General features: G+C 45.7%; 6 protein-coding genes across 6 annotated transcripts; 2 read left to right on the top strand and 4 right to left on the bottom strand.

Moving 5' to 3' along the window:
• Positions 1 to 43: 43 nt before the first annotated feature.
• FOMMEDRAFT_152857 (glycine hydroxymethyltransferase) lies at positions 44 to 2,044 on the bottom strand (the record flags this gene model as incomplete). Its single annotated transcript, XM_007263618.1, has 8 exons — positions 44 to 342; positions 396 to 416; positions 470 to 704; positions 760 to 1,191; positions 1,248 to 1,338; positions 1,601 to 1,809; positions 1,862 to 1,969; positions 2,024 to 2,044. The coding sequence occupies 8 exons, from the start codon at positions 2,042 to 2,044 to the stop codon at positions 44 to 46; spliced, it is 1,416 nt and encodes a 471-aa protein (XP_007263680.1).
• A 254-nt stretch (positions 2,045 to 2,298) lies between these two features.
• Positions 2,299 to 4,850, bottom strand: FOMMEDRAFT_17819 (FAD-binding domain-containing protein). The gene is made up of 11 exons (XM_007263617.1): positions 4,818 to 4,850; positions 4,261 to 4,754; positions 4,092 to 4,195; positions 3,999 to 4,040; positions 3,739 to 3,940; positions 3,523 to 3,680; positions 3,394 to 3,462; positions 3,204 to 3,335; positions 2,993 to 3,153; positions 2,683 to 2,939; positions 2,299 to 2,612 (listed from the first exon to the last, which is right to left on the bottom strand). The coding sequence occupies exons 2-11, from the start codon at positions 4,448 to 4,450 to the stop codon at positions 2,365 to 2,367; spliced, it is 1,563 nt and encodes a 520-aa protein (XP_007263679.1). The 5' UTR covers positions 4,451 to 4,754; positions 4,818 to 4,850; the 3' UTR covers positions 2,299 to 2,364.
• A 157-nt stretch (positions 4,851 to 5,007) lies between these two features.
• On the top strand, positions 5,008 to 6,361 carry FOMMEDRAFT_145041 (uncharacterized protein; the record flags this gene model as incomplete). The annotated part of the gene is made up of 3 exons (XM_007263616.1): positions 5,008 to 5,564; positions 5,626 to 5,920; positions 5,977 to 6,361. 3 exons carry the CDS (start codon positions 5,008 to 5,010, stop codon positions 6,358 to 6,360), a joined length of 1,236 nt encoding a protein of 411 aa, XP_007263678.1.
• A 133-nt stretch (positions 6,362 to 6,494) lies between these two features.
• Positions 6,495 to 8,647, bottom strand: FOMMEDRAFT_118650 (serine carboxypeptidase). The gene is made up of 8 exons (XM_007263615.1): positions 8,363 to 8,647; positions 8,175 to 8,304; positions 7,437 to 8,119; positions 7,088 to 7,371; positions 7,020 to 7,031; positions 6,788 to 6,963; positions 6,697 to 6,733; positions 6,495 to 6,631 (listed from the first exon to the last, which is right to left on the bottom strand). Exons 1-8 carry the CDS (start codon positions 8,577 to 8,579, stop codon positions 6,587 to 6,589), a joined length of 1,584 nt encoding a protein of 527 aa, XP_007263677.1. The 5' UTR covers positions 8,580 to 8,647; the 3' UTR covers positions 6,495 to 6,586.
• An 82-nt stretch (positions 8,648 to 8,729) lies between these two features.
• FOMMEDRAFT_138958 (uncharacterized protein) lies at positions 8,730 to 9,804 on the bottom strand. The gene is made up of 5 exons (XM_007263614.1): positions 9,766 to 9,804; positions 9,675 to 9,695; positions 9,511 to 9,615; positions 8,947 to 9,444; positions 8,730 to 8,892 (listed from the first exon to the last, which is right to left on the bottom strand). The coding sequence occupies exons 1-5, from the start codon at positions 9,796 to 9,798 to the stop codon at positions 8,851 to 8,853; spliced, it is 699 nt and encodes a 232-aa protein (XP_007263676.1). The 5' UTR covers positions 9,799 to 9,804; the 3' UTR covers positions 8,730 to 8,850.
• A 2,381-nt stretch (positions 9,805 to 12,185) lies between these two features.
• Positions 12,186 to 12,428, top strand: FOMMEDRAFT_152852 (uncharacterized protein; the record flags this gene model as incomplete). The annotated part of the gene is made up of 2 exons (XM_007263613.1): positions 12,186 to 12,325; positions 12,377 to 12,428. 2 exons carry the CDS (start codon positions 12,186 to 12,188, stop codon positions 12,426 to 12,428), a joined length of 192 nt encoding a protein of 63 aa, XP_007263675.1.
• Positions 12,429 to 12,435: the final 7 nt, after the last annotated feature.

Below are 12,435 nucleotides of genomic sequence, written 5' to 3'. Positions count from 1 at the left end.
AGGAAAGAGTATTCAACCAAGTTCGCCGAGATGCTCTATCAGCTTAGTAATCCTCCTCAATACCAGCGGGACGCTTGATGCTCGCCAAGTCAATGCCAGGAAGTGGCCACTGGCGGGCGAACTCGCGCACCCTCTTACGCAAAGCGCGGACATCATCGTTTGCCTCAGCAACGCGCAAGAAATCCTTGAGAAGCTTCGAGCCGGCTTGCTTCTGGCATTCTAGAGCTAGCTGCACGGCAAGGTGAAGGAACTCGGCAACCTTCTTGTGGTCCTCTTCGGTTAAGTTACGCGAAGTGAGTGCAGACGTGCCGAGGCGAATACCTCCAGGCGTCTGGGCAGACTCTGTTAAAGTAAAGTCAGTTGCGTGAAAGGGACAGGAGAAGAATTCTGCTTACTATCGCCGGAGACAGCATTCTCTGCATAAAAAATACGTTAGTATGAGTCAGACTATATGCGGGAAATCACTGACTGTTGATCGTAATTCCAACAAGATCACAGATCTTTTCGACTTTGCTGCCAGTAACACCTGCAGGACGCAAGTCCCAAAGGATGAGATGGGTGTCGGATCCGTCAGTCTGGAGCCGATAACCGTATTTTACCAGCTCTGCGGCAAGAGTCTGGGCATTGGAGGTGACCTGCTTGGCGTACGCCTGCCAGCTTGGTGAGCTTGCTTGCTTCAGGGCAACGGCAACAGCAGCGATGGTCTAAGGCTTCGTCAACACGAGCATCTTGAGCTTAAGTTTTCGTCCATCCACTTACGTTGTTGTGCGGGCCACCCTGGCAAGCCGGGAAGACAGCCTCGTTGACACGCTTCTCGAGGGCTCCAGTGTCCTTGAGGTCCTTGCGGAAGAAAATGAGTCCAGCACGGGGGCCGCGAAGTGTCTTGTGAGTTGTGGTCGTAACAACATCACAATAATCGAAGGGGCTCTTGAGCGTCTGCGCTGCAACGAGACCGCTCGTGTGCGCAATGTCTGCCATGAGGAATGCACCATGCTCGTCAGCAGTCTCTCGGAGCTTAGCATAATCCCAGTCCCGCGGGTATGCAGAAGCGCCGCAGATAAGCAGTCGCGGCTTGAATAGACGTGCTTGCTCAGCGAGCTTGTTGTAGTCAATAAGTTGCGTGGATGGGTCAAGACCGTAGGGGAAAGATTGGAAGTAGATAGAAGATGCCGTGATCTTCTTCTTTGCAGTCTAGATCGATAGTTAGTATCAATATTGCAAGATCATTTTCTGGATAGAGAACGTACGTAGTAGCCGTGGGTTAAGTGGCCACCATCGGGCAAACCGAGACCCATGAGGCGGTCTTGCGGCTGAATAAGGGCGGTAAGCGCAGCGAAGCTGTAAAACAATCGTCAGCATCAAATTCAAATTATACTGCTTCCATCTACGGTGTCCGATTAGAGAGACGCGATGTCCCACAAGTTCGACCGGACACAAAAAGGTATAAAAAATCATTTGGGACAACGGCCACAATTTGGCCAAAACCAGATCCAGTGAAGTCCAACAAAAGCATTTTCTCGATGCAAAAATAGAATGGTTGTCGACATTCAAGAGAGAGAAAACACACTAGAGGTCTGACATGCAAGCATTCGTTACTCACTTTGCCGTGCTTCCGGAGTACGGTTGAACGTTGACACCCCACTTGGCCGGGTCCAGGTGGAACGCCTCCAGGGCACGCTTGCGACAGAGCAGCTCCAGCTCATCGATCCACTCGTTTCCGCCGTAATACCGCGCGTTGGGCAGACCTTCCGAGTACTTGTTCGTAAGGATGGAGCCGTTTGCCTCCATCACAGCTCGGCTCGTTAAGTTCTAATGCATTTCATCAGCTAATTGCCAGCAGGTGTCCAGTAGGAATCCTGACCTCGGAAGCAATGAGCTCGAGGCCGGACCACTGGCGCCATGTCTCTTTTTCGATGATGTTTTGCACTTGAGGATCATATTGAGGGAGCGGTGTGTACAAGTCCTTATTCTGTCTGAAGTCTCAGCTTGCATGCCCATATATGTCTGGTATTGAACGACATACATAATCTGGGAGGGAGGCCATTGTTCTGTGGACTGTGGGGAGGGAGGAACGTAGTGGACGAGAAAAAAGTCTGAGCATCGCTAAAACAAGGACCTCGAAAATTGCTCAAATTTGTGTCACCGCATTTAGCGATTTAGCGTGCTTCGGAGTCGACTGCCGAACCCCCAAGATTACCTCAACGAATAATCCAACAGTGAGATAAGAAAACGGGCAGAGGCGGACTAGCCATTAGTATGCGTACTTGAGTTGATAGAAATATATGCAGTATTTCTTTCTTTCACCAGACTGTCTCAGTACTACAGTAAATAAATTCCTGCTCTGCAGATCCGACATATCTGCATCTAATCTAGAAACCGGAATCCTCCAGTCAGCGTCATCACTCTATCTGGGTCGTATTTCTCTGCCAGAGCGCGAAGACGAGGCACATTCTCTCCGTATACAAGTTCTAAAGGCGTGTCCGTCAATGCGTAATTCGGGTACAGGATATCGTCCCATCGGCTAACACCTTCCTCCACAGCTTTAGCTTGGATTATATGCGTAAAGTTCTTCAGTTCCTCAACGAAGTACGCATGGCGAGCTTGCTGAACATCTGATCGAGCACACAAGCATCATGCATCAGCAACGTGCCACTACACTGCAAGGAGGCCGACGAAACTTACCGAGGAGTACGTCCGCATCTGCAGAGTAGACGATGAAGGGACACGCGGGGGTGAGCTCTCGGCTTGGTGGATGCGGATATGCACCTCCACGTGAGTGTGAGAATGGCTTGTAGAGAGGTTCTGGTTGCACGATGACAATGATTGTCGATTCGTTGTTTTCCGCCGAGAGCCTTTGACCGAAGGCATTGACTTGTGTTATCATCTCGTCGAGCACTGGTCGCGTATACTTTGTGATTGGAATGGCGTGTTGAGCAACGCTTTACGCGCTCATTAATACGAGTTCGGAGGTTCTGTCAAAGATGAAACTCACCCGAATGAACCAAAGCTCAGATCTCCAGCAGACGATCCCATGAACTCCGTGAAAGTACTCGTATTGACGTTCGAAGAAACGGAAGGAATTGCCAAAATTTCGTCATAAACACCAGGTGCAGGAGCGGGTCCGTCATAAAATAACAGGATTTGCGCTACAAACTATACAACGAATTGTATAGGCATTATTTTCGGGAAATCAGTTCACTGACCGTGCCATTGACAGAGCCGTAATTGACGATCATTTGTGCCTTTGGATCGGCATTGTTCAATGAGAAGTTGCTGCTTGCGCTGTTCAACAGATCTAACGTAGTGTTATCCGTGGCATATGTGATTAGGCCACCCTTGTACGCAAACCCATTAGGCTATTCGGTAAGTATTCGCAGAAACGAACAGACTCACGTATACCAATGATTGCGGAAGAGCTTCGTAAGTAATTCTGGTGACAATCCCGAAATTGTTCAATCCTCCCTAACGCATAGTGATGAGCTTCTAAATTATAACACAGTCCAGCAATAGAGAGCAAATCACTTTCAGCCCGAAAAATATATCTGGATCCGTTGCATTAGTTACATTTACTTGTTCGCCAGTAGGCAAGACGAGTTCGTGCTCCGCGATTGTATCAATGGTCAAGCCATATTGATTGGTCTTCCATGAATAGCCACCTCCGAGACTGAGTCCGCCAACACCTATAGAAGAACCTTGACTTAGTATATTTCATAGTCAAGACAACACGATGCAACTCACCGACTCCATTGATCCTTCCCCCAGCAACCACCACACCATAAGGTTCAAGGTACTCATAAACTTGATCCCAGGTCAAGCCCATTCCAATAGATACTGTACCTCGCACCGAATCATAGCTAATGTTCGTAAATCGAGACAACGAGATCTGAACACCCGGAGTCGAGCTTTGCCCAATATTGTATGCATGGCCTCCAGATTTGACCTTTCAAATCGACAATCAAAAAGTGATTTAGCGGAGTGGAATTTTTTCCCCGTCTTACCGCGAACCGCGCCCGGATATCCGATCTTCCAATTATTTTTATCTGAAGCAAAATAATGCATCGGGAACCCAAAACAAAGGGGGTCATGCTCACAATAGCGCTGATATCATCAGTAGTCTCTGGTTCAATCGAGCACGTAGAATTCTGCTGGCTTGAAACGGCCCAATGTTCTGTATCGTTGAGATATTGGTCAGAACCTACAATAATGCGCAATGATCATTCGTGCCGAACTGTTCAAGGAAATTAAATACAATTAACCTACCTGGGAAGAATACGAGATGCGGAAAGCTGTCCTGTAACAGTTGACAAGCCTTATTTGCACCTGCAGGGTTGTCGCGTGGCCATACTTGCTGTGCGGTATCTGCAGATGCTAATACTCCTAGCGTCAGCAACGAGAACGACGCAACACAAAACTGCAGGATTCCTAGAGACAGAGTACAATGGGCCCGCATTACTCTGCTACCGTGCAAGGAGGAAGGATTCTTCGGATGAACTCATCTCGTTTTTTGTACCTTCGCCATGCCGGATTGATTTGCGGAGCGTGTTCAGTCGGATTTCTATTTCCAGCAACACCATACTCTTGTGAGCATGCGGAACAAAGCACTGATGGAACATGGATAGGGTCACGAGCATGCAAGGGGCATTTATTTCATTGATATATTGCACGAGGATGGGCGGTACGGCATATTTATTGATACCCTTCTGTCCATCCATAAATAATATTTTCTCGCGTTCTCGGAAGACAAAGTCCAGGACCTAAATGAAATGGGAATAAGCATACATATTACTCAGAAACAGGATTTAAGTAGCCATGCATACGTATGCTATTATTCAGGACACAGAATATCATAACACTGTCCCAACCAAATGAAGAAAAGAAAAGAAATAACGGGAAACGGTGTTTGTGCGACTTTATTGATGACCGATGCACGTGATGAAAACGCGTGGACGCGTCTCGACTCAACCCATCCAAACTCAGCCTCTGCTTATCGCGTTTGACGATAATTCTATGGCCCAAGTCCTTCAATCAACGTTATCCTCCTTCCAGAATCTCCTGTCATGGACAAACAATCCTTGCACGGAATCCACCTCCTCTACGTCACCCCAGCAAATCAAACTGCCGGACCTGATCGCCGCTTTCCCCGATGCTGCGCGCGGTTTTCGTATTAACTCACTCTGTAAAGAGATCTCGGATGCTTCAGATGAATGGGCCGTGGAGGTGATTGGTAAATCCGACACACGAGTAAAGAAAGCGACTTCTGTGAATAACTCGCGGGTGGTTTTGCCAGAACAACATTCAGGCGCCACCAATGCTGAAGGAAGCCAGGATGAGACGCTAGACTTGAAGATGGGACTCCTTGCATCTATGTGCTTTCCATTCGTGGACCGGACTCAGTTAAGAATATGTAGCGACTTAGTGGTGTGGATCGGACTCCTTGAGCATCATTTGGCTTGCTGTACGCTTGAGGCTGCTCTGGATTGCATCCACCAATGCAGAATCCTCGCCGAGAACGAGCCTGGCTTTTCAGACATAATTGACACTGGACTCCCAAAGGGTCTGCAAAGGTATTCTTCATTATTAAACATCTTGGTTCAGAAACCGATATAGGTTCACTTTCGAGTCTAGTATACTTAAACGTCTTGAGCGATCTCCTCAATCCAACTATGTATACGACCGCGTCCGATTAGCCGTGCATGCCTACCTTAAGCGCCTCGCCCTCCAACTCTCGGAACCGACACGTGCCATTTTACAAAACTTAAAGAGCTATGTTGCGGAACAAAGGATAGCAGGCTGGCACACACTGTTATTCATACTCATCGAATTTGCGCACGGACTTGAAAAGCTGCAAAGCGTGTTACAGAACAACGCCGCCGTCAGATCTGTTGGAGATGCGGCGGCAGACGCTATAGTCTATGCACTGGTAAGATACCCTTGCAACTTGTAATTCACATGCATGTCATAAGTTCTGTCTTCTAGGACATCTTTGCATGTGTGGGTGTCTTTGGCCAAGCGGGCGCACCTATCCTTTCCAACACTAACTCAGTCACTATACTCGCCCACGAGCAAAAGGTTGACCTATCCCGGGCAATTGAGCGTGTCGGGTCATTTTGTGCAGACCGACTGCGAGAGTTCAGTAGCTTTCAGACAGCGCTACTCCAAGAAAGCTCGAAATCTGGAGACCTGGAGACTGAGATCTATGTAAGAGGCCTCGGTCATTGCATACGAGGTGTGCTTTATTGGGTATTCGAGAGCGAACGATACTTCGGACGAGATGGAGGCTACATTCGTATGACATTGGTGGTTGAGCGAGAAAGCAGTACGAGAAATGATGAACTAGAAGGTGGGGATCTAGAAGAATGATATCCATATTTACCAGAATGCAAAAATCCTTATTAGCGATATTCAAAGAGCAGCCTCCTTAATCATAATGCAATGCATTTCCTTACGGAATTTCATTTGTATTTTCATAATTAAGTTATGATACAACGCATTCAAGATTATTCTAGCAAGTTATTCGACACGCGGTATAAACAAGATCATAGCAAGAGAAGCAATGCAAAGCTTCCGTTCCGCATGATTAAAGACTTTAGTTGCCAAGAGGGGCATCGAAAATCCACCTTGTGATAAGATCCTGAGAATAAAGAAACACGCTATTTCAGCATCGGCCATGCATACATATACTATTTGAGTACGAACCAAAGCAGCCTCGGGTTGGTCAAATGGCACCATGTGCCTGACAAAACCAACGGTCAATGGTGTCACACAGGCATGGTATCAAGATACTCACCCTGCGTCGTAGACAGTGACAAAGGTGACGTTTCCGGCGGTGAACTCATTTGCACCCGCAGTGCGCACTGTACCAGCAATCTTACCACCAGAGAGCGTTATCCAAGGTTGGGCTTCGCTAGCAGCGAACGCATCATGGAACTTGCTGCCCATAGCCTCAAGCCAAGCTTCATTACCCTTTGGCACGATCAATTAGTCAACTGATCATGAATGAATTCAGAACAGAGGCATACAATGAAGTTGCACTATAATAATTGCAATAGTCAGTAAGAAGCAAAAAATAGTATCTGTCAAAACGAACCATATAATCCGCATTGCCAGCATAGATTAGAACACGGACACCGTCGTTGACGAGATCAGTTAGCAGAAGCGCAGAGTTGTGAGTACTATCCCCTTGCAACATGAACGCCTGGTTGACCTGGAAATTGCAAGACGCAAATTCGACGTCAGGATGAGCACCAACATCCAACTTGTTCTGCTCCTCGTTCATCCATGTTTCAATCCAGCCCATCTGCTTGTAGCAGAGCGACGTGTCCTTTTCAGGGTCGCACGTCTTGCGGACATCGTATGGATTCTTTCCGCTCTCTAAGAGGCAGTACACATATAAGAATCAGAACCGTATAAAGAACAATACGTGAATTAGAACTAACGTTGGATAGGCCCGTAAAGCTGAGCGTTACAGTAAATTCCAGCAGGGACGCACGCAAGGCGCGAATTGTATTTATAGCACGCATTAATGAGACGCTGGCAGGTCGGTACCTTCCCTCGCAAGGCTTGGCATTCAGGACCGTTGGGGTCATCGTAAATAGGAAATGGACCCTCGCAAGCAAATGTCGGAATCGAAGCATCCTGGATATAGCGATCTGTCATTCCGTTCCCAATCATAATGGAGGCAAGGTTAATCTTGACAACGTTTTCTTTGGGCGATAATTCCAGCGCCTTGTTATGCTTGTGGATGATGCTTGCGAAGTTCGGTGCATACGTTCCACCGTAGCTCTCTGCAGCAATGTGGAAAGGTGCATCCGCATACTTCGGGAAGCGCGTAAGGAAGAGTTGCAAGAAAGCCAATACATCTTCACCAGCCGCAGGACTTGTGTTAACGCTCGACCCGTCGTCTGAGTAGGAATATCCCACGTTAACAGGCTGGTCCAGGAAGATGATATTCGCGTGGGTGTTCCAACTATGCGGATTGTAGGTGATGTTGAGGCCATCATTTGCAATACGACATGGGCCGAGCTCGAAGAGGAGCCCAGTGGAGGAGCTGCAGCCGGGTCCACCATTCAACCAGAGAATTAGAGGAGCGGTCTCAGGATACGTCCTTGACTCGAAGAACCTGTGGTTCTCGGACATTGATAAGAGGTAGAATAACGCTGAACTTTGTAACTCACCAGAAGAATAAGTGCTTTCCGTCGGTCACGTCGAGATAACCAGAGTACTGTTGTACATCTGGATCACACAGCTTGGGTTCGGTCACACGAATCTGATAGTCCCGAAACTCAGGGTGCTTGAAGCGTTCGTCTAAGCAATACAATCAGTATAGCCGCAGGTCCAACTTGCTGGTATGAAGAAAACGTACAAGAAACCCCGTATTGTTGAATGAACTCGCGAACTGCGCCGTCTTTCCAGTAACGTTGGATTGTCTGCTCAGCTTCTCCGGCAAGCTTCTTTGCATTGTCTAGGACATTCTTTCGCCCCTCATCAATAATGTCTGTAAAGGCCTCCGCAGCAGAACCGATGTTGCGTACAACATCTGCATAATCTCCAGACGCAAGAACGTCGAATACAGTTTGCATTTCGGGAACATCATATGAAACTGCGGCAGCAGCGCCTGCAACCAGTGCAGACGCAACGAGACCTCGAGACAACTTCATGGCAACGACGAGAGAGAGCCAAGTTCAATATATATGACACCTTCAAGTCCTCAACACACACGAGACCATATGGGGCAATCTTACATAATATTTATCAACGTTACACAAGCAGGGTACAAGTCATGCATATGGGGGCGAATGTAGTAAAGTAGTTGTGCTTCGCCAATATGATCACTACCGAATGTAGCTTCACTTATTTACCAAGCATTTGCACAAAGCATCCTTTGATGTATTCCTACATTATTTTTTCAGTGACCAATTTGACGGTGATGGTATAAAACTATCTTACTGCGTCGAACGTCGACTTGAAGCTCTCACGCGCTTCAATCCGTTTGTAGTAGTTCGTGAGCTTGCTGAACCGTGGGCTATTGAGTGCCTCGAATACTTTCTTCCCTTCACCAGGTGTACCGAAATCGTTCTTTGTCGCAACGAAAACACGAGCAAGGAAGGGGCCAACAGCTGCATCCGCATTTGTGAAATCATCGGACACAGCGAACTTCTTGTCATCAGGAAGCAACGCCTGGATCGCTTCAGTAGCAGAGAGAAATGCGTCTGCGCTATCACCTTTCATCAAGAAAGACATCCACCCGGGTGCGAGTTTAGTGTTCACTGCATCGATGAAGAAACGTGCACGTGCCCGCAAGACGGGATCCTTTGGGAGAAGTTTTGACTCTGGGAAGAGGTCCGCGACGAATTCGAGCAGAACGAGTGACTCTGCAAGCTTGGCGGACTCTGGAGACGACTGGTCCGCAGGTACCTTTGGGCCGCCATACGAAAGGGCCGGGACCTATACAATTCAGCAAACAACGCACATTACTCTCCTGCATCATCTGCATGCGCGGGTCTCCCGTACCTTGCCTGCAGAATTGACCTGTCGACTGAACCAACTCGGCTTGTTCATAAGGTCAATTTCATGTCTCGTAAACTCCGCGCCTGCCTCTATGAGCGCAATCTCAACCTTCGCAATTGCTCACTAGGTTAGTTCAACCGGAACGGAGGAGCCAAGTGGATACTTACGCGCTGAGCATAAGGGCAAATCTATTTTTCGTGCGCATCTGGTCAGTCTAATTATGCCCACATCTTGTGTACGGATGGAATCATTACTCGCCTTTGCAGCGTAAAGAGTAATCTGTTCGGGCATTATGTGTAACCTTGTCAGACGACGCTGTCGATAGTAGGGGGTTTACTATCGCATTTTATATTCGACGTCTAACAGTGGATCTGAATCACATCTTTACGGTTGACATCTGACAGTGGCTCTGAGTCATCTCTTCGTAGTTGACGTCTAAGATTGGCTAGTCATGTCTCTATGGTTCACGTCTAATAGCGACTGTGATTGGAGTTATTGTACCTCGTTGGTCAGTTGACGAGGATTTGCGAAATTGCACTTACCCAAGATGGCTTGCAAAAAGTAACACAATGAAAGAGCACGACTGAGTCATTTTGAAAGGACAATGGGCTGTCAGACGCTTTCAGTTTGATTGAATATGTATTGAACGAATTCGTAATACGCAGCAAATAAGTAGGGCAACAATTCGAACTGCTTATGCCAAATTCAATTGACAAGGATAGGTCGCAGAGCTTGGCAAGAAGGTTCACAGAAGCTGACAAACGAATGCAATCTATATAGTAAAGACAACCCCCCCCCCCTCCGCGACTGTGCCACATCTTTAAAGTCCGATGATTAGTCATAAAACTAGACTATTTGTAGTATGTACTAAGCCTAATACAGTCAAATTTCCGAGACGCGTCTCATTCCTGTCTGCAAAACCTGCTACCCGTGAGAATATTCTGCTAATTCTGTTCTGTCTCTAATTATTATACCAGTGTATAGAATTAGTACAATAGTAAGGAGCAACAAATAAAATAGACAGTTTTTCTAATAAACATTTAATTACACATAGTTAATTTCCTTCCCCTCTGTCTCTTATTACTACTTTTATTAAAGTTACTACTTTCAGTTCTTCCCCTAATGTGTGTACATAATTAAGTGAACCTTTCTATTACTATTACTCTATACATGTGTACACTAGAACTACTTTAGACACTAAGCTATGATTTTCATTGTGACTGATCTATTAACTGTGTATCCATTGTGTGAATGCACATATTGTCAAATACTCAAATGCTACATAATCCTTAGTATAAAGAGAGTCATCCTAAGTAAAAGTGTAGTCTACAAAACCACTCCAGTTACTAACATCCTATTTTTTATCTCTGAGAGCCTAGAGTGTTATGCTAACATGTAAAGCATTACCTACTACTAGAGGCTACATGAGTATGTATACAATCTTTTCTTACAGTACAGGATTAAACACAAGATGTTTCTAACATGTATATAGTACAAAGGCATTGATAACACCAAGTAGACTGCAGACATGCACAAGCTGGATAAACCATTAGAAAACATACAGGACATACATCAGGAAAAAGTCAGATATAATATAATGAATTACAGTCCATTTAAAGTAGTATAAACATTTTATATACATTATAATGTAACTGTAAGGGTTAGAACACAACTATAAGGATAAAATAAGGTATATTAAAGTATATAAAGACTCTAAAAGTGTTGTAAATGATTACAATTCATTGAATACAATATGATAACCTTAAATTATAAGCTAAAGCATTATACCTATATTATAATTTTGAAGACAGTCTTATATTTACATTGTAAAACAGTTTGTATTATCTATACAATGATTTCAACTACCTGTAACACTTATATTACTCTGTTTAAGAGAATATAAACATGCCAGATTGCTATCAATTGTATTATAAAGTAAATTAATACTTTTATTTTACATCTAAATATAATAATTGATTTGCTTTACAGCTTTGCTACTATAGTAGAATATGTCATAATGCATAATGCTGGGAAGGGTCATTTCTGTATTCATTATGAGATTTATGCATTATGACATTGTTTTTTGGCAGAGAATGACCATTTGGTTTTGAGAAAAAGCCATTCATTATGACATTTATACATTACCACATTATGCATTATAACATATTTGACTGTATCACGAACATTGATTACGTAATCACGTGCTGAAGATCGAGAGCATATAATGACGCACTTACAGCTGTCACTCTTTCTCTCCGACCTCCACCATCTCTCTAAGTCTAACCCTCTGCCCTGACACTATGTCGTCGCTTTCGTTCCCTCCAGCCAAGTCCTCTGCTTTCAAGTGTCCTCCAGCAGGTACTCCGAGAGCAACAACAGAAATAAACATTGCTGCAACTCGTCTCTCTAATCTACTGTTGCAGTGCCTGTACGGAGCCTCATATCCCATGTTGTGCCACTGATATGACTACACGGTCCTTCAACGTAAAGCGGTAAGCAGCCAGTCCACTTCATAATAGCCTGCACAATAGTTGCTCATCCCTCTCCTCCCAACATTTTGTCTCCCTTCCATCCCTTCCGCTCCTCACTCTGCGTCTCGTGTTGCCTCTCCTTCATTGTCCTCCTTTTTTTACGTTCGCCTTCCTTTTCGCATTCGCATTCGCGCATCTTGTTGACTAATGCCGAACGACTCCTTCAATAACTCCATGCATCCGCATACTTCTTCCCACTCTGCATCGCAAGCAATAATCGACGAGCACATGCTCGCGACAATGTCCATGTACGACCACTCCTATGGTACCACCCTCTCTCCGATGCTGTACGTGTTCTACTTCTCCATTCATTCCATGCTTGACATCACTCTTGACAGGTCCACCCTGCTTGTATTTACATTCCTCAGTGCCGTCCATGACACCATTTAGAATAAGG

This window comes from Fomitiporia mediterranea, assembly GCF_000271605.1.
Source record: "Fomitiporia mediterranea MF3/22 unplaced genomic scaffold FOMMEscaffold_3, whole genome shotgun sequence".
NCBI lineage: Eukaryota > Fungi > Basidiomycota > Agaricomycetes > Hymenochaetales > Hymenochaetaceae > Fomitiporia > Fomitiporia mediterranea.
Note: the sequence above shows the minus strand (reverse complement) of the source record. Positions and strands in the feature narration are given on the sequence as shown.